Genomic DNA, 22,166 nt, shown 5'->3' with positions numbered 1-22,166 from the left:
AAAGATAAATTTTACTCACCCTAACTATAGAAGTATGCATACTTGTTACAGAAAATTTGAAAACTACCAAAAAACAGAACAAGAGAAAAAGAAATACCTGGACTTCACCATTCAGGGACAACCAATTATTTTTATGTTGACTTACTTTCTAGTCTTTTCTGTTCATCATATTTTATATGGTTCTCAAACTGCATATGCATAAATATTAATACTTTTTCCACTAAGAGCTCATTTAATTTCTAGTTATCACAAACTACTTGTAACCATCATTTTAAATTACTGACTTGTATTTCATGATACAGATGTTTGCACTGTCTCTTTTCAGAACTTAAAATATAACTTTTGAGCATTAGTGCTTACATATACAAATGTCATTAAACATGGAAATCTATTCCCAGTCATAAGCCATTCAGTTGTTTAATATCTGAACTCTTTACCTGAACAAGTTTTATTAGAACTGTTATTAAGAGTTGCTGTTGTTAGCTTGAAGATTTTCTCTAATTGCTTTGCCTTGGTTCTTTTCAGGTGGGTTTTAAGTCTTACAGTTCAGCCATATATTTTAGTTTCATCTCTATTTGAATGTAAATAAGCACTGTGTGTATAAGTGTGTGTGTGTATGTATATAATAAATCAGTGTGTTTTTACTTTATTGAGAGATTTAAAATTTTAATGGAATTTTTTTTGTTTATTTTCTGTATTCCATCAATGAATAAATTTTAGTTTAGAATTATAGCTTTACTAGAACTTACGTCATCAAATTCTCTTCAAGTAGCTTCCTTATAAGGAAATCTTCCATTAATATTTCCCAGATCTTAAGCAATTAATCCAAAAGCTTGGCTTGATCTATAGAATTGCTTGATCTATAGATTTAATTACTCGGTCATATATGAATAAATCAAATTTTTATATTCTCTTGAGATACATGCTACATCCTTTCTTTAAAAGCCTGTTTAGTGATACTAATTCAATGTTCAGTTTGTGGAAAATAAAATGCTACAATTTTAAAAGTCTAATAATTTTTTTTTTATTTAATGACAGAGAAATAGATCAGTTATCAGGAAAGGGCTTCTCTCATTCAAAGAAAATGACAGGAAGTAATACTGAGGAAATGGACTTGAGAATCCGCGATGCAGGTAATGATAGTGCCAGCACTGCTCCTAGGAGCACTGAGGAGTCTCTTTCTGAAGATGTGTTCACAGAATCCGAACTCTCCCCTATACGAGAGGAGCTCATCTCTTCAGATGAGCTGCGACAAGATAAGTCTTCTGGTGCGTCATCAGAATCTGTGCAAACTGTCACTCAGACTGAAGTAGAATGTTTGACAGCCAAATCAGGGTCTACTAGTACTCCTGGTCACTTAAAATCTGATACCGAACATTCTACAAATGAAGCTGGGACTTTGTCTCATAAAACTGATTTAAATAATCTCGAAATGAAGACTAATGAAAGAGATCAGATTACAGATAGCCTTCAAGAAATATCAGGCCCTAAAGAACAAAGCACAAGTATACAAGGTAATACAGATCAGGATATTTTTCATCATGAGAATTCAATACACCCCGAAGAGAGTAAAGAAAATATGCCTTGTGAGGAAACAGCAGAATTTAAACAAAAGCAAACTGTTAACAAAGGAAAACAAGGAAAGGACCAAAATCGGGACTCAGAGACAGAGGTAGAAGAGCTCCGTAAACTCTGGAAAACCCATACTATGCAACAAACTAAACAGCAACGGGAAAATATGCAACAGGTGTCACAAAAAGAGATTAAGCATAAAATTGCATCTGCTGATGGACATGTAGAAGGTAAGTGTTGAGAGAATATAAAGTTAGTTCATATTGTTGCATGTTGTCTCCCTCTTTCTTCACTGACTCAAAAACTGATGTATCCTAGGTCAGACTGAAAGATAACCAAGTGGTTACTTTGATGTGACTCTGAGGAGAGGTATACACAGTCTCTGGTGTCTACTGTATTTTCTTATACACAGGTAGATTACACACATAATGATCATCATTTCAACCAATAAACATTTCCAATCAATAAACATTCTTGACTCAACTGCATTCTGTCTTTAAACAATTTATTTCTTGAAAATGCACACAAGCTGTGTAATACCTTTGATCATTCCATTTTCTCTTTCAGTTCTTGGTGTATTAGCTATTAAAAATACCTTTTTTCATTGCACATATAGTATAAGTTGTAATCCCATATTTATTTTTAAAAGTACAATTAACATAAAAATATATTTCTGGAATTCTTCCACATATCCAGAAGTTCCATCATCATCTGATTAAATGTTTTCCTTTAAAATCCAGAACTCAAGAAAAATAAAAACACTGTTTTGTCCTTCAGTTTTGTTTTTTGGTACTACTTCTGAAAATTATAGTAATTGTCTTTTATTGCTAATATACCATGCTTCTGCTTAATACATTATGAGTTAAATGGAGTATAACTTGAGTAATTTAGGTAACATTTCTATTAATTCTGTTGGAATATTGATCCCAGATTTATCCAATTTACATATGAACTTTTTTTATTCAAAAATGTTTTATTATACTAAAATATACATAAAATAAAATTTAAACTATCTTTTTAATGTGGTAAAATATACATAACAAAACATCATTTGAACAATTTTTAAGTCTACAATTTAGAGACATTAACTATGTTCACATTATTATGCAGCCATCACTACTAACCATCTCCAGAACTTTTTCCCTCTTCTCACATTGAAACTCTGTACTCTATAAACAAATAACTTGCCATTCTCCCCTCTCCATAGCCTTTGGCAATCAACATTCTACTTTCTGTCTCTAAATTTAACCACTATAAGTACTTCATATGAGTAGAGTCATATAATATTTGTACATTTGTGTGTGTCTTATTAAACTTAGTGTAACGCTTTCAAGGTTCATCCATTTTGTAGCATGTTTCAGAATTCCCTACCTTTTTAAGGCTGTGTAATATTCCATTATATGTTTATACCACATTTTGTTTATCCATTTATTTGTTGACAGACGTTTGAGTTGTTTCCACCTTTTAGCTATTTTGAATAATGCTGCTTTGAACATTAGTGTACAAATATCTGTTTGAATTCCTCCTTTGAATTTTTGGGGGTATATACCCAGAAGTGAAATTGCTGGATCATATGGTAACTCTGTGTTTAATTTCTTGAGGAACTGTCTGTTTTCCATAGCGGCTGCACTATTTTATATTCCCATCAGAAATGAACCAAGGATTTGGTTAGGTTTTTAAAATACTGTATTTTCTTTGTGTCATCCATTTGAGATACCCTGAAGACCTATGGATTATATTCAGTAGATGATAAAGACTTCATTTATTTGAAACAAGTTCTATAAGAGATTGAATATTTCTTCTTCTGTAATACTTTATTTTAATTCAGAACTAACGAATTTTCGTTAAGGAACATTGTGACAAATATAGGTGGTTTCTAGAAAATTTATAAAATAACCTGGAATTCATTACTGAAGAGGATCATTGTTAACATTTGGTATATTTGTCTGTCTTATAGAGATCTTAGGGAGTGTATTTATAGATATGTACATGCACATATGTACATATATATAATTTTGATATTATTTGTATATATGGATTTTTTATATAGATTCAGGATTATACTATATGTAGTATTATATCCTACTTTTTGCATTTGACATTTTATGTTATGCATGTTTTCCTGTGTCGTTGTAGTTCTTTGAAAACATGATTTTAATGGCTCCCAAATTTATTTAGCCATTTACATATTATTAAGACATTCAGTTGTTATTAACAATTCATATTGTTAACACATTTCCTATCTTTGATGTGTAAAGAGTGATGTGTAAATATCTTTATTTGAATATTTTTGACTACATTTGATGATTGCTTTATATTTTGAAACCCTTGAAAAAAATAAAATAACGGATTCTATTTAACCTGGTAATGTGGAGAACTAATTTTAATAGGGTTGTTGTGGAGTTTGGTAGGATTAATGGGGATAGCGAAGGTTCTATTATAACCAAATACTAAAAGGAGAGACATTGGTAAATGTTTTTAGATAGATATCTCTAGATGGTTGCCATTTGGTTTCTTTTTTTTGTTTGGAATTAAAATTAGTTTTAAGTAACTAATTTTAAGTAACTTGATATTCTATAATAGGGAGATATTCAAAGTTTCTGGTCTTTATGACTTTATAGTATAATCAAATGTGTAATAAAGATAAAAGTGTAGACTACAATTGTGGGCAGAATGGTGAAAGTTCCCCCTTTTAGCTATATGCAAATAGTAGAGATCACTTTGTAGATTATGTACTTTGTATAACATTTCACAGAAGAAAAGCTATGACTAGTACCCAGATCTCCTGACTATTAACTAAGTGCTCTTTCCTCCACAGTGTGCTGCCTTCACAAGCTAATTAATGTCCAGATTCCTGAACTTACCCATTTTGTCAGACCCTCAATATATTCTTTATCAGCATTTCTGGTTGGAAGAGTTAAGAGAGAATTCATTCTTAATTAACTGGTCAAACAATTAACTAAATCTAATATATTATTGACTGTTTTAGCACACCTTCAAATGCTTGTAAAAGCTTCAGAAACTTCATTGAATTTTTGTCTGTAATAGCCATATTAAAGTATGCCTTTAAAAATTATATCTGTAAAGTTCTTTAGATGTCATTCTAAAAGACTGATAGAGAATATGTAGAAAATTATATATGTATATAATTACTTTATTATGGTTGTTACAAAAATTTAGCAAAAATGTTCCTGAAGGTTTTACATTTTTTCCTAATATCCTTAGACATAATTTCAGTTCATTAACTTGCCTGTTCTGTTAACTTTAGACTTGGTGTATCTGTAACTTTATTTTTGATGGAAAAAATACAGGTTACTTAAGAGATTTCACCAGAGTACCAGTAAAGTGAGGTTTTATTCTGTAATTATTTGTCAGAACTTTGAAGATAAAATTACCTAATCTGAATTATTTAAGCATGGCATATGAGAATTGAATAAGCACTGTTTGCATTTCAATTTTAGGTTCTGTGCTTTTAAAAGAAAAGAGAAGGCATCGATTACATAAGTTCTTGTGTCTCAGAGTTGGAAAGCCAATGAGGAAAACATTTGTATCTCAAGCAAGTGCTACAATGCAACAGTATGCACAGAGAGATAAAAAGCATGAATATTGGTTTGCTGTGCCACAAGAAAGGTAAAAAATCCAAGCAACAAATGCTTGGGAACATTGAGAGATCCCTTGAATTTAAATTATTTTGTGCATTACAATAGCAGTGACAAAGTACTTTGGAACCTATAGTTTATGATTAAAAGCTGACATTAAATCTGTTTGAAATCATTTAGTTCCTATTTTATGCTCTAATTTACTGCATTATTGCAAAAAATGTGAACATATACCCAGTTTTAGTAGTAAAGAAATTTAAGATATATCAGAGCAAGAAGGTTCATCAAAATATTTACTGGTATAGCTCTTCCCTGAAGGCAGGTAATGTCGTATAATCCCTTTATTTAAATTTCCTCACTTACTAAATGCCTACTATATACATGACACTAAATTAGTTACTAAAAGTATATGTGGTCCTCAAATTATTTTTGTATACCCTTTACATAATAAAATTTTTTCATCTTAAGTTTTAGCAGTTGTAAAGGATATCTTGTTACTGTACTGTGAATTTTGACATTTTAAGTTAAAACTGTTAAATTGATCTTTTAAGTATATCCAGTAGAATCTAAACATCATAACAGTTTTCCCTCTACCATTATCTACTTAAAAACTACTTAGATCTAGTCTTCTTTAACAGTTAAAAATTGCATCATTATTTTTTCTCTTTGAACTTGTATTTCTGTTACACTTCCTCACAGAATCTTTTTATAAGGTACTGTATTTTTATCTCCTAGTATAGTTCTTTGCAAGAAACTATATACACTTACACATTTACATATCTATATGCATAAGTATGCTGAAATTAAATTAGTTTAAAATTTTCTGTGACTGTTGTCAGAATAGTAAAGGGTCTAAGGTTTTACCCTACTAGAAAACTGACAAGTTAGCCTGCTTCAGTTGGATGCATGCTGGCAGAAAACATAAGAGTCACAGCAATAGCAGTAGTCAGTGAATCAACATTTGCTTTGAGTTCTTTGTGCCTCCATTCCCACAAAGGATGTGAGGAAGGCCAGGTGACAGCAGCACATGCCATGAGCTTTATTACAGAAGAAGAACCGTAAGTTTAGGGAACCTGAATCTTTTATAATGGACAATAAGCATGGTTTGCTTCACAGTAAGATATTATCTCTTATAAGACCGTGCTATGCCATATTTCCTATGCTAACATACTTGAAAAGATGTTGCTGAACAAAGGTAGTCAATGCTTCTGTTCACAAGACATGCAAAAATCCAGGAGAAAATTGTCTAACCACAACTACATGGTTCCAAGTGTTAATTATACACAGAAGAAAATTATAATGTGTCGGCTGGGTGCGGTGGCTCACACCTAGACCGACGCGGGTGGATCGCTCAAGGTCAGGAGTTTGAGACCAGCCTGAGCAAGAGCGAGACCTCGTCTCTACTAAAAATAGAAAGAAATTATCCAGCCAACTAAAAATATATAGAAAAAATTAGCCGGGCATGGTGGCTTATGCCTATAGACCTAGCTACTCAGGAGGCTGAGGCAGAAGGATTGCTTAAGCCCAGGAGTTTGAGGTTGCTGTGAGCTAGGCTGGCGGCACAGCACTCACTCTAGCCTGGGCAACAAAGCGAGACTCTGCCTCAAAAAAAAAAAGAAAAGAAAAGAAAATTATAATATGTCATTCCAATTTTTACTAATACACAGTTGATCAAAGCAACATAAATTATAAATGTCGTAATTATTACACACAAAAAGTAAAATATCATAGGAAATGTGTATCTTAAGGAGATAGATGGGCCTTTCCTCCCAGTTTATGCATTCATTGATGAATATTGTTCATTGAAAGGGTGAGAGGATTCAGCACCAGTTCTGCCCCTCCCTTTTTTATTTTTTTGTAAGTACTTAGAAGCTGTGTTTATATAAAAGTCAATGAGACTGAAGAGAATTTTATTATAATAATGTCACTCAATTCTTTAAAACTGTTTGAAAATAATTCCAAAAATTACTTAATCATCTTTCACCAAAATTATTTTTAGTGATCATCAGTGAACACCTTCAGTTTTGTGGAAATCAATCAATTAGAAATCACCTGAAATGCAAAAGGAGTTATTACCGAGTTGTTATAATCATTCCCTGTCTCTACACAAATCTCGAATAGCCTGGAAGTTTTATGTTTTAAGTCATGTACCATTGTAAAATCATCAATGGGTGAGGATATGCCCATTTTTTTATAAATTAGAAAGAGTACTTTAATAAAAGCAGAGAACAGGGCATCTGTAAGATATCTTACCTGTACTGTTTTTAGACAGGTTAGTATCAGCAAAGAGTTAACATATGGAAGTTGATGATATAGAAATTGATTCCTTTAAGACTATCTTAAGTGTTCATGTACCTCTTGAAAAGTCTTTATATGTTGTTTTGAAGACTCCTGCTTTCAGGGATAAAATGATAAAGTGCTTCTCTCTCTTCCTCCCACTCCACCAAATACACAGTACAGTGTGTGCCTTCAACAAAATGGGATTAATTTAAAAATGTGGGCCGGGCGCAGTGGCTCACACCTATAATCCTAGCACTCTGGGAGGCCGAGGCGGGCGAATCGGTTTGAGCTCAGGAGTTCGAGACCAGCCTGAGCAAGAGCGAGACCCCGTCTCTACTAAACATAGAAAGAAATTATATGGACAACTAAAAATATATATAGAAAAATTAGCCAGGCATGGTGGTGCATGCCTGTAGTCCCAGCTACTCGGGAGGCTGAGGCAGGAGGACTGCCTGAGCCCAGGAGTCTGAGGTTGCTGTGAGTAAGGCTGACGCCACGGCACTCTAGCCTGGACAACAGAGTAAGACTCTGTCTCAAAAAAAAAAAAAAATTAAAAATATGGTATGATTTGCATAATTCTTCTGGCTCTGAAAAGGACAGAGCCAGATATTCAAATTTTCCAGTGATGTTGAAACTATTACAAATAAAAATTTAACTGTATCTAGTTAAAACTAATATAAAAACTTAAATTTTTCTCATTATTCTTGGGTTTATTTTAATTTTTACATGGAATTTTTAATTTTCATATTGTCTTTGTGCCTTGGCTAATGTTCATTAAAAATTAGTATTATTAGGATTCTGACCATTATTATATGCATGTAACTTACGAAAATTGCTATTTTTAAAGTGAAAATTATCTGAAAGATAGAACTTACCATCCTTTTAATATGGTCTACCACATAAGGAATGACAAAAAATTATTAGATTGAAAATATAATTTCCAGAACCATTGTTATTCATTGGTATATGTTAGCTGAGCGTTTTATAATCAATTTTCAATAACTCATGTTAATTAAAGCCAATAAAGCATAGATATTTAAAATAGTGTTTGACTCTCAAGTATGTTTATTAGGGAATGCAACAACTGTCTTACTATAGTAAATAAAACATTGGAACAGGGAACCAGAGATTTAAAAAAATAGATCATCTATCTCTGAAAACTGTGTGTTCCTGGTATCATTTAAAAGTTAAAGACATTAAATTTCTATTAACTTGGAAAAATTCTGTACAATGTTCATGTTTCAAAACAGGCAATTAGTAAGTTGTTTACTTGTATTTTAGATCATTAGATCATTGAATGAATGAAGTCAAAGTTGTGGATCTAATTTCCTTTTTTATCACTAGTGTCTTTAAAGAAGAAAAACTTACTATATACAGCATCTGAATTTCAAAAGCATGCCAAGGGAATCTTAATATTTTCTCAAAAAAACTTGACAGGACATAGCCAAATAAATTTTAAATTAATGTCTTCTTGATAGTGGACTTTATCTTTTTACATAAAGCAGCACATATTTTGTGTATATTTTAAGTCTTTTAAGTTTTATTAATATATTTTACAAATATAATTTTGTTATTCTAACAGCACACAGAATACTAGGTCTATTAATAGTCACTTCTTCTAACAGGACAGATCACTTGTATGCCTTCTTCATTCAGTGGAGTCCAGAAATATATGCAGAAGATACTGGTGAATACACCAGAGAGCCTGGATTTATAATAGTAAAAAAGATTGAGGAGTCGGAAACAAATGAGGATTCTAGTGATCAAGCAGCAGCCAGAGAATGGGAGGTAAGAAGAAAAAATGTGATGATTTCACTCATCTTTTTTACGTTGGAGGAATTTACAGCATTATGGTAGTACAAAATGCAAGTGATCTTTGCACAATATTTTTTTTAAAGGTTCAGTTTCACTGTCCATGTGTATAAGCGGTTATTGAATCTGTGCAGTAACTTTGTTTAATATAATATTTGTCATTCTGCTTTTGCTTTACAATACTAGAAAAGCAGCCCATTAGCAATGAAATGACTTTTATTGAGTATATTTTAGAATATTAAGTTTCAGAAAGAGTAGCATTATATCAAAGAAGGAGATATTAACTGCTGTTATATTAATTTTCATAAAACATTGATTTCAGATCTGGTTCATTTTAATTTTATCTACTGCATGGAGGGAGGATAATTCAACACATCCATGCAATTAGCACTTTTTTCTAAGTTCTGGACCTAAGCATTATTGACTTGAATTTAGCAAATGGTAATGTTAGGGAAAATAACCTGGTGCTAATTTTACAAAGTAAAAAAATTTTACATGCTCAAATTTAATGAACTTGTTTAAGTGGACAAAACTAATACTAAAAACTTTTTGTAGCCCCTCTTAGGTGATACCCCTTTTAAGATTGCATATCACATTTTACATGCTTTATCTTATAGTTTTAGTCAGATGACTGTATGTTTTTATTGTTGTTGTTGTTGCCTGGTTTAATCTCTTCTTGATACATTAGAAAATGTAGAGCAGATGCTAAAATGTGATAATAAACATAGTCAAATTTTGTTATCCATTTGGTGTTAATGTTTGTGGTCGTTAATGTGATATGAATTCATTGTGCATGCACTTAACATGTATAATGATTGAAAGTATACATGGCATGTCTTTTGTTTAAAATGCAAACCTGATTTTGAATGTGTCTAATTTTATTCTATGTAGCGTGTACAGTATAGCATCAGTTTTTACTGTAACTCCAAAATAATGGAGGGAAAGAAGTAACATATTTTGAGTATTAATTTTAGGTTCTTTTCATATTTAAACCAACATTATTAATCTTCATATTAGCCTTATTCATAATAGCCAAAAACTGGAAATGCCCATCAACAGGAGAATGAATAATTTTTGGAATATTCATAAAATTTCAAATAATATAACAATAGAAAAGATCTAGTACAGGCAACAGCATGGATGAATCTCACAGATAATATGTTGAATAAAAGGACCCAGACACAAGTGAGCATATACTGTGTAATTTCATTTATATGAAATTCAAAAGGGTAAATCTAGTCAGAAGTCCATCAGACTAGCAGTTACTGGTGGTTGAGGGAGTGGCTAAGGGGCAGGAGTGAATATACAGTACTGGAGATGTTCTATTATCTTAATCTGGGTGGTGGTTACAAGGGTGATGACATATGTAAAAAAAAAAATCCCTGAGATGTATTTTTAAGATTAGCTTTAGGAGGCATTTAAGATGGCTAGGTGATCAAAGATGAGTGGCTATACTAAAGCAGCAACTGTTGAAGGCAGAGTGGAAAAGGATGAAATAAAGTTAGAGAAAAAAAAGGTATTAGCTAGCAAATTACACAGGATTTAGTTACAACTAAGTAACCATGAAGTTTCTATCTTGAGTGGCAATGTGGATTGCATTACTTTCACTCAAGAAAGGGAATCGAGAGCTTTCTCTCCATTGTGGTTGGGGCACTTAACTTTGGAAATGAGAGACTGTTGACTATTTAATTCAAAGGAACTGCCTCAGAATCTGTGGAACACTCTGCAGGTCATAATTTCTAATAGAAAAATAGATGTCTCCTCACTTGTCCTTTAACCAAAATTGTGACTAAAAGTAAAATAGAAGAGAAAAAATTTAATTTTGGAAACTTTGCTGCATTACTTAGTGCTCTGTCTAATATGGTAGCTACTAACTGTATGTGACTATTAAATACTTGAAATGTAGCTAATGCAACTAAGGAACCGAATTTTTAGTTTTAATTAAATTTAAAACTGATACTGGATAGAGTTATTAGATAACTTTTAAATGTTTGGAACAACTTGGATAGATCTACTTTTTCAACTATAAATTTCATGAAATCTAAATATGCTCTAGATAAATCTAAGTCTAAATAAGCTCGGATATTTCCTATGAAAATTTAGTATCTGAATTGAGATGTGCTGTAGTGTAAAATATTCTGCTTCTTATAGACACAGTAGCCACTAGCCACATATAATTATTGAGCATTTCAAATGTGGCCAGTCCAAATTGAGATGTGCTGTAATATAAAGTACTATGGATTTTAATAACTTAGAATTGAAAGACAAAAGAATGTAAACATTTTATTATTTTTATATCAATTAATATTGAAATGATAATATTTTAGATCTATTAGGTTAAATAAGCTATGTTATTAAAATTAATTTTACTTTTTTAATGTGCCTACTAGAAAATGTATCTTTCCTTAAATTGCTCTTCTAGGGTGTGGGTCTAGTGCCTGATGGATACTAAATGCCTAAAAAATATTGTTAAACTAATGAATATTTGTCTAAATGAAAGAGTAATTTTAAATGTTAAAATAATTTTTTTTAAAAAGGAATTTGGCTAAAGCCTTTATATAAAACAGGAGTACTTCAAAATGTGGAGTGATTTTTTAAATGTTTTTGTTCTACCTAGGGATGGAGAATAGGTGACAGAGAATTTACTATGAACTTACGGTTACCAACTTGGGCATTAAAATTAACTGCTCTACTCACTTTTACTCTGCTTTGGTGATACTTAGGAGATCTTAATTATCCCTGACTGTTATTCAAGCAGAAATATATTTTTAGCCAGAAGTGTATATGTTGACTTGGGAAGCTTGCACATGGTAAACTTATCTCTACTCCTACTTCCTCCTCTTCCTCTTCCGCTCCCTGTGTAAGGGCCATGATGCAGAGATTTGTCAGTTTTATACACTGTTATATTATCAGAGCTAAGAATGGTGCAGGTATTTTGTTTATTTTCAATAAATATTTATTGGATTAATGAATAAATTTAGGCATAGATTAAAATAGGATATAAAGCTTCTCTTTCAAGATTGGAAAAAGTTCTTATGTCAGTTGCAGCATATATTATATATTTTATCATAAAGCCATAGACTCTGGAAAGTGGAATTAACTGACAGTCCAGCCTTTGTTTCATTTTACATTTTATATTATTCTTTGTTCTGCTTTAACATATCTGATGATAGGGAAAGTATTACTTCAAAGGGCAGTACTTTTCATTTTAGGACAACTCTGCTACAAAGATTTTTTGTTACAGTAAGTTTAAAGGAACATATTTTTGTAAATTTGATCCATTTGTTTTTATTTGACCTTCCAGTGCACATCAATAACAACAACAATTCTCTATATACTACAATAACATGAAAATATTTATTGTCTTCCCTTTTAATCTTCTTCCAGGGTTGTTTTCCCTACTACTAGAACTATTTAACTTTATCAACTCTTTCCAGATTTTATATTATTCTTACCATTACCCTAAAATGTGTCAAAGCATTTGTAAACACTCCAAATTACTAAAATGTGCACTTGGGATGGCAAGACAAATTCTATAATATTTAAAAGAATTTTCATTCCAAAATATGCAAATTGAAACTCAATCCTATTGAAGATAGTTAGAAAAGCCTGGAATTTAAGAATTAGAAATGATGAATAAAGCAAGGAAGAAAGAGTAATATTAGAGGTTTGTACAGTGAATTCCAGAGAGAGGGGAGACCAGCACAAACCTGTGTTTACTAAGAAAGAGAAAATTTAGCCAAATTTAAAATGTTCAAGAAGTAGGAGTTCCTAATGATACATCAGAATAATTACTGAGTGTAGGGAGAAAGGACTTGAGAAATATTATCCGTATTACTCAGGATGGATAAAACATTGATTATCCTCTCCTTATAGTGTCTCTGAGTACAAAACATGATAAAGAGTCCTTTAGTTTGTAAGGGAGCTATGCCTGAATTAATTGCATCCGCATGGCAACTACTGATGAGAAAACGTGTTTTTAGAAAATCAAGCCACAAAATGATGAAAGAAACCCCTCTCCATAGTGAACCAAATTTGTGTTTTTGGTGTAACACCCAAAATAAAAGAAATGTGAATTATAAGTTCTTCTGCTATTGGAGGTTCAATAGCCTTGTCTTGCAACTGAGAAGGAACTCTTTATTATCCAGTCTTTCCTCTGATTTCTGCCAGTATCCAACAACAGGAAATCAGTAAGATCATGTAGAGTGAGCATACTGTTTTATGTGGAGCTTTGTAGTTTTGTGGAAAATGTTACTTTTTGTTTTTTGATGGGGACTGTTTTTATGCCTTTTTTTTTTTTTCACTGAAAAGGGAAGTGCTCTAATGGCATTTCAACAAAGCGTCAGGCTGGTCCTGAGGTGAAGGTGAGGAAAGATGCTTAATGACATCTACTATTTCCTGATGATAGTGTTTTTGTTTAATAAATATACAAAAATGATTAATAGTAAAATGAATTCACATGTACCAATCGCTCAACTTTACCAACTTATTTCATCCAGTTGTTCTTTTCTTCAGATTGTTTCTTCATCCTTTTCTCCAGTTGTTCACATTTCTTCAAATGTCGTAACACTATTTAAAATACATGTAACATGTACAAGTATATATTTTTACAATTTGTTATTTTACTTGGGATCCAACTAAGTTCCAAATGTTGCAGTTAGTTAAAATTTCTCTTAGGTCTCTCTAAATGTAGGTTCCCCCTCCTTTTCTTTTCTTTTTCTTTGCTTTTTTTTTTTTATTTTAGCTTTTGAGAAATCAGATTTTTTCTGTAGAATGTCTCACAGTCTGGAATTTGCTGATTGCATCCCCATAGTGTCTATTAACATGTTTTCCTACCACTTGAATTTCGTACCACTGCATCTAGAGCAATGAATTTAAGCATAGATTATCATCTTTATTTTACAGATAGTTTCTCTAAGCTTATTTTTTATTTGGCCAGAATTCTCACAGTAGTAAATCATAGTGGTTAATCTCTAATTCAGAGCCTATATCCTTTTGACCACACCAGATTCTCAACTTTGGTAGAAACATTGAATCATTTGGGGGAGCATTCAAAAATCTTATTGCTCAGGTACATCAGACCAATTAAATCAAAATCATTGGAGGTGGGACCTAGTTGTCAGTATTCTTTAAAGCTCCCTGGGTAATTACATTGTGCAGTCAGGGTGGAAAAACCTCTTTATTATCCCATGCCACAACTTTAGATGTATTAAGCACGTACAATACTAAGACTGTGAAAGATTCTTTAGAATATATTGATCATAATATAGTTCAGTTTTTTAGTCCCTGTCATGAAAGTTACATTGTATAAAATATTTTTCACAGTATTCCTTTTACAGAATGCTGCACCAGAAACATAAATTTGGTTAACTATGGAGAAAGGCTTTTTAAATCATTTTGTGCTTTAATTTTTTTCAAAACATATTTTCTTCTTAGTAAAGGCAGCCATATGGATGCTGTTAATGCTGGCATAGCTTCCTTAAATACCAAAGGACTTCTATCGTGTTGTGTACTCAGAGATACTACAAGGAGAGGGAAGTCAAGAAACATACCAAACTATAAGTCATTGATCTTTGAACTTGGTCTTCTTCAACTTTGTCCATCAAATATCCTTAAAAGTTTTGTGTACTTAACAAGTCCCCAAGAGTCCCGTGGCATAGCCTAAAGGAACAACCACCACAATAAGCCTGAATTACCTTTGAAGTCTTTTTTAAGATTCATGTAAAACTTTGCATTCAGCTTTATAATTTATGTTGTAATAGAAAAATAAATTTTAAATTCCTTATTATGAAGTAAAAATGATAATATAGTAAGATGAGTCATTTTTATCCTGTCATCAGGTACTATACTCCTGGGCTATGTCATCATTCTCCCAAAGTTCCAACTTCGAGAAGCTCTATAATAGAATCTGCTAAAAGCGTTAGTTTTCAAAGTGTCATGCCAGTCTTGTTGCTTGAGCACATAGGCCTCAAATGTGGAGCTTTTTAAGCTAAAATTGCTGTTGTCTCACTTCCTTTGGGTTGACTTTTCAGTCCTGTTGGGATAAAAGCTGGCAGGAAAAATTTTCCAAAATTTGTGTTCTCTAAAGTTAATTCTATACCACATGTAGTTCAGTATCTCTTATACTCCAAGCCTAGTAAATAAAACATTAAATGCTCATAGAGTGATAAATAAAAACAACTAAGAAACCAGATTTATTAAGTCAGCTTTAATTGACTTATTTTGCCTCCCAGGCTTATGCTTTTTGATTAAATATTTTTAAAAAAAGGAGTGTACCAAGATTTCATGTCAATCGGGCACATAACAGTGTTTTTCATTTTTAAAATGATTGCTGTTAGAAGAAATGGATTTTGGTTTACTCCTGCTCCTCACCATTGCCAAAGTATTGATAAAAAGACATTCCATTTGATTTTTGGTTTCTGAGACAACTTTTTTTTTTTTTTAGGTGTTTGACATCATTCACGTTTTCTCAATCAGCTAATCAAAGCTTAGGCACTGCTTATTACATAAACCTCTGTGCCATTATTCAAAATATTTTAGATTGTATTTTCTGGCTTCGATAGTTTTTAAAGTCATTTTTATAGTCTTCCTATTTTTACTTTAATTTCTAATGTTCTCCATTTTAATTATATAAATGTAAAATATTTAAACTAATCTTAACATTTTAGGCCATATAATTTTTCATATTATGTCATTGTTGGATTTGTTTTTTCACTGCTATGTGTTGATTGTCTTCTGGAGTCAGCTCTGTTTTCATAGCTGTCATAAAGTTATTGCCAGGGTCATTCATTAGGTTTCTCAGAAGACTTCTGCAACAGTAGTTATTGCTGCAACTTCTAAGAAGTACCATGTCAGGGAGCTTCAGTTATTTGGTTAATATCTTATTTCCTAAACTGCTAGGTAGTGAGTATTCCGATGTTCATTTTATAAAAATATATTTTATTATCATCATCATCATTATTACAGTATGTGTAACGCCAAAATTAAAATTGAGTCAATATAGGAAACAAACAAAAAAAGCCTTCCTGATCTCTTTCAGCCTAGCCAGCAAAATCCACATAGAACTGATTTAGACTGTGTCTAAAGTTACTACACAGGAAAGTCACATAAAGGCAATTTTTTTAAAAGTGCTCTTTTTCATATTGGCTGAATAATCAAAAGTGTTACAAATCATAAATCTAGAAAAAAATTAATAAATCTGAAAAAGGTAGAAATCAGAGGGATTAAAAAATTAGTTAGAATTTACAAACTGATACAAACTGTCTTATCAATATATAATATGGTCATGTGCTGCATATCAACATTCTCGTGGGTCTCCTAATATTATAATGGAGCTGAAAAATTCTCCTAGTGATGTAGTAACCTGTAGCACAACATATCACCCTCTGTATGTTTAGATACACAAATGCTTACCGTTGTGTTACAGTTGCTTACATTATCCAGTACAGTGAAGTGCTGTACAGGTTTGCAGCCTGGGAGCAATAGGCTGGACCATATAGCCCGGGTGTATAGTAGGCCATCTAGGTTTGTGTAAGAACCTATGATGTTTGCACAGCGACAAAATTGCCTAACACCACATTTTCTCAGAACATATCCTAGTCATTAAGTGATTCGTGACTATATTTCTATATTGAGTATCTGTATAACTACAAATGAAAGTTCTAGACTATTCATATATTTTCTCTTAGCATTTGGCACCCAGGATTTAGGCCTAATATGGTCTGTTTTGACTACTGATAATGTTAACTTAAAAATGTTATCTACCTCAGGAAAGTTTTGAACCTGTGTTTTGCTTCCCCTGTTAATAATATTCTTCCTTAGTTGCTAGCCAAAAGTTATGAGCTATAAAATTTCCATTAAAAATCTAAAATGTTATCTAATATAGATTGTGAGAAGAGACAGGATGTATGGATGACAGACTAGTTTATGATTTTAAGTATGAAAGTTATTTCTAAAATATTACTTTAAATATTGAGTAGGGTAGGATACGTATTATATTATAGCTTCTAGCAGACCACTCCCAACTCAAATAGGAAACCGGATATAAAGTAATTTAATAATTTTAGGCCTAATGAAGTAGGGGAAAAGGATTATTACATTGAATATCTGAATTATGAGAACAGATTATGTTTGGTCTGTAAGCTGGTTAGAGTTTTTAAAAGAGCTTCATTTTATATTCTGTCATTTTATACTAATGATAAGTTGACTTCTGCTTCAAACTCTGTGATGTCTGGGAAAATTTAAATAACTTAGCAATATGTTTTCTAAAAACAAAGGGCAAGAAGGAGACTTAGCGAACTCATTTTATATTTGCTGGACACTGTGTTTGTAAGTTAGGAAGTCTTTGGCTTCCAGAAACAGAAAACCATACTCAAAATAGCTTAAACCTGTTGTTTCTCAGAGTGTGGTTCCCAGACAATCAGCAATAGCAGCATCTGGGAATTTGTTAGAAATGCAAATTCTCAGCTCCCACTTCAGTCTGCTTAATTGGAAACTGATTTTGAAACCCAGCATTCCGTTTTAACAAACACTCCAGGTGATTCCGATGCAGGCTAAAATTTGAGAGCCACTGGGGTTTAGATGTGTAAGGACCCATGTGTTTTGAGGAGCCAGCCTCCTCAAAACACATGGCAAGGATACCTGAGCAAAATCCCAGCAGCTGCATTAGGAAATAGAAGGTGTGGGAATTGGATGTTGAGTAGACAACCAACAGAATAGGCTATGCTATGCTTGGTGTTTTTGTTTTGTTTTTAATATGTCATTTAAACCTCATTTTGGAACATGTATTTTTCATTTTAGAAAATCTGGCTGGAAGTTATGACAGGTTTTCCAAACGATGCTCCCAAATTTTATAATATTGTTGATGGTTGTGTAGAGTCCATGATGAGATTGTGGGGTGAGACCCCCAATGCACTATATGTATAAGGGAACTTTAAGGCTGGTATTGAGATGATGATGGTGTGCCTAGGAGGGACTGTGGGAGGGAGATTTTAGGATAAGTGTGGTGGGGCTGGATTGGAGGAACAGGGAGGGGGGTGGCTGGTATGTGGAGGAGGGAAGGCATTCTGTGTCCTGTGTGTGCACATTGCTGGAATGTGGAGGAAGATGTAGAGGTGCGGGTGGGGTGCAGTATTCTGTTTTAGAAAGGTGGTGTGTGTGTGAAGAGGTGGCAGTGTGTAGTAGAAGGAGTGAGGCGAAGTGGAAGGAGCAGGTTTACCTTAAAATGAAAGAAATTTTTAGATGTACCATTATAACATTGATGTTCTAATTAAAATTGAGCTCTAGATAATTTTAGCTTATATATGCATAGTTTATATATATATGTTTATAGTTTATATTTAATCTTTTAAAAATTCACTTCTTTGGCTATATTTAGTATACCACTGGTTAGTCAAGTACATAGGCATAGTGAGTATAAGTACCTTTTCCAGAAATTAGATTTTAAAAAATTCAGTTTAAAAACAGACAATGTAACAGACAAAGGAATTTTCAGGTCATTTTGAATATTTCTGTAGGATTTATTTGTAGTAGTTTGGCTTGATTTTTACATAGTCATCCTATAAAATTTGAGGGTCAAAGGGTCCTTAAAGGACATCTTATTACTTAAAAAATGTTCACATAAAAGATGAAATTTTATAGGATTCTTAGCTATAAATAAAGAACAGAATGTTATGACGGTATAAGCAAATAACAAAATGTTAATTGCAATCATTTGTGTACTTTGGGAGGGACTCTGAAAATTGTACTTAACTATTTTTTTGCAACTGAGTTACTTTTAGTGTATTTCTTAGTGTAGTGGTGTTTGGAAATACAGGCTCTGTGTCTTTAAACTTTTGAGCCCTTTCTTTGCACATTTGGGCACAGTGCAACCAAACTTGAGCATGGGAAATTCTTTCTTCCCTCCCTAGCTTTACAGTCTCCACTCAAAACTATCTTTACAATGGATACTACTTAGTGATTAGCTCTCTGTGTTGTCAATCAAATCTTTGTCTCTAGCAAACTGTTTTGTCACTGTAGTAGGACTCTGGTGCTGGAAATTTATCTTTGACAGAGGAAGAATGCTTTTGAAAACAGTTCTTACGTGATTTGATATAACTTAATTTGCTCTGGAAGGGAAATGTCTCGTCTCTGGTATGGGAAAAAAGGGAGAAGACATCAACCAATTAATCATAAATACACTCTGGTAAATCTTAGTAAATTGTATCAATTTCTATATATACTAGTCTTTTTATGGTGTAACGTGCAAAATTATACAATTTCTGAAAGTTTAAGCATAAAAAATATTTATAGAATACAAAATTGTATGATTACAGAAAGTACATTTAAGTTATTTCTGTTAATTCTAAAATCTTCACAAAAGGAAATTAATAAGGGACTGTAATTTTGTCTTGTATCAGTATTTTGGTTTTTCTATTCCACCTCAACAGACAGGAAGATACCAATCTTAATTGCTGCCTTAATGTTTTCATTTAACCTTAACTTTGTAGGAAAATATTCAGAATTTTTTCCTTGCTTAAAAATAGAGAAAGAGTAAATTAATTTTTATTGACCAGATATCAAGCTATATTCTTTTACAATATTGTTTACGGGTATAATTTTAGCAATCTGAAAAAAAAAGCTTTTTTAAGGGATTTAGAAAGTTTTCAGGCAGTGCTACCTAATACAAAACTTTAAAAGATATTCTAGTAAAGGAAAATTTCTGTCAACCATGCTATTTTAAGAATTTTAGTTATTTTTTTGTATAAATATGTATACATTATTTGTTATAAAATATGTTGCCAATTGTTCTTTCTCTGGTAATTCAGGATTATTTTTCCCTTATGAATGTTCATTTTATTTCGACTATAATTGTAGATAATTTAAATAAGACCAGATATATACTAAAAACCAGGAATGACTTTGGAAGATGCCCCCAAAGCAGCTTGCCAATCTTAAATGTTAAGCATGTCAAAATGCTAAAATGATTTTAATAAGTGTTATTTTTATTTATAATTTCAAGTTTTTGTTTAAATGTTACATTAGCACAAAGGGGTTTAGGCACCTGAAATGATTAATTTTTTTAAATTTGTGATTAGATTGACCAGATTAGTCAGCCAACACAGCTTTTTTTAAAACCTGGAACAATGAAGCTATTCATGTATTTTTTGATTTGCAGTTTGAATAAACACTTATTATTAGTTTGCTAAGACTTCAATACACTTTAATTTATTACAAATACAGGCAAAATAAATTGTGGATGTTTTGAATTCTATAGATCAGTATAATGTGTATCATACACTTACACTCACTAATTCCTGTTCATTCTTATAGGAAACTGATTTTTGTCAGATATTTTGTCTCTTGCCTTAGCAAGCATGCTTTTCACTGGTTATCAGCTCTGCCCATACATATAGTTTATATGTATATTATAGTGTTATTTCATTGAACCTTCACAATAACCTTGAACGTTTAGTAGAATTACTCCCATTTTAAAGATGAGGAAACTAACTGATGGAGTGGTCACTGAACCAAGTGGTTACGGAGTACAGATAGACAGCTTGACCCTAGCACATTTTTTACTTCACCAGGATGCCTTTGAAGGTTTTCTGAAATGGTACAATATGATGTGTTTTCATGTAGAAAAGCTCAAGTCAGTTTTCTAGTTCTTTTCCTTGCTTTAAAGTGGATTCCTAGGAGCTATAGAGCAGGTCTTAAGAAAATTGAGATGAAAAGGATTACAGTTTTTTTTAACTGCTTTGAAGACTGAGATTCCCTATAATATTTTACATGACAAGAGACTCTTTCTTCTGCCTTAAAACTGAAAATAGAAAATATTTGTTCTGAAAGAATAACCAGTAGAACATACGAAATTTCACTTTTTTGGACTTTGTATTTTGTAGCTTCTTAGGATTCTTCATATCTTTACTTAACAAATTAGTAGTAGTATTCTGTAGACTTCAGTGATAAACTCTGGTATAGAGGTGGTAATAATACGGCCATATATTTCTGTAAACTTTGACAATTTTCTAAATGCACATGTATATAGTGCCTTACCCCTTGTGTTAACCAGAGGCAGATGATTTTCATTTTATTAATTAGTTAAGTGTCAAGGATATTAACCAATAAATAATAAATAGAATACACCTCAAGCAAAATGTACGGAATGAAGATAAGATTTTGCCAGTTCGCTTCAATGAGAACCATATTGATCAAACATGCTTAACTTACCTTTTCTCTCTCTCTCTCTCTCTCTCTTTTTTTTTTTTTTTTTGGTTAAGGCTGTTTTACAGTTCATTCTGATGAACAATTGAACTTTAACGTCTAATCATTCATTTACTTGAAGCTATTCATATATTTCATATACTCATGTACCATACCCTACCGTTTTAGTGTCTGCAAGTAAGGTGTAATTTGCTTAAAAGTTATGAGCCCATTTTATAATAAGAATTTAGGCTTAATCAGATTAAAGTTATAAATCACTAAATAGCAATATTGTTTTATTATCTCTATCAATGGTTCAGTAATTTTGTCACCATTTTCTTGTATGTAGGCCTTCATATATGACAAGACAGATTTCTTTTGTTTGTATTTAGGCTTTCATGTATGAAAAGGGGAGAACTCCTGTGATGAATTATTTACATCTGTACAGAAATTAGCTCATAGGTAGAATTTTAAGAATAATTTAAATGTAAAAGTCTTTCCAAATTATATCAGCTTCAGATAATAATTATAATAATAATAAAAATAATTATGACTGCTGATAATGTATACCAAATATTATTCTCAACACTTAACATAAGTTGGCTTATTTAATCCTCACAACCCTGTGAAGTATTACTTTATCATCTCCATTTTACAAATAAAGAAACACAGACACATAGCAACCATACTATAACCAGTAAGAGTCAGAGCTGGGGTTTGAAT

General features: G+C 32.0%; 1 protein-coding gene across 8 annotated transcripts in view; it reads left to right on the top strand.

The window, feature by feature from the left end:
* Positions 1-22,166, top strand: part of OXR1 (oxidation resistance 1) — a 157,704-nt gene that overhangs the window by 110,444 nt on the left and 25,094 nt on the right. For 7 of the 8 annotated variants that reach the window (XM_045560918.1, XM_045560920.1, XM_045560916.1 and 4 more), the window contains 3 exons: positions 1,039-1,802; positions 5,034-5,202; positions 9,077-9,239. In XM_045560918.1, the coding sequence (XP_045416874.1) occupies positions 1,039-1,802; positions 5,034-5,202; positions 9,077-9,239 (1,096 nt within the window). Of the gene's footprint in view, positions 1-1,038; positions 1,803-5,033; positions 5,203-9,076; positions 9,240-19,261; positions 19,447-22,166 lie in introns of those variants that run through there. The other variant, XM_045560921.1, reaches the window with a different exon arrangement.

Source organism: Lemur catta, chromosome 9, assembly GCF_020740605.2.
Source record: "Lemur catta isolate mLemCat1 chromosome 9, mLemCat1.pri, whole genome shotgun sequence".
In the NCBI taxonomy this organism is placed as follows: Eukaryota; Metazoa; Chordata; class Mammalia; order Primates; family Lemuridae; genus Lemur; species Lemur catta.
Note: the sequence above shows the minus strand (reverse complement) of the source record. Positions and strands in the feature narration are given on the sequence as shown.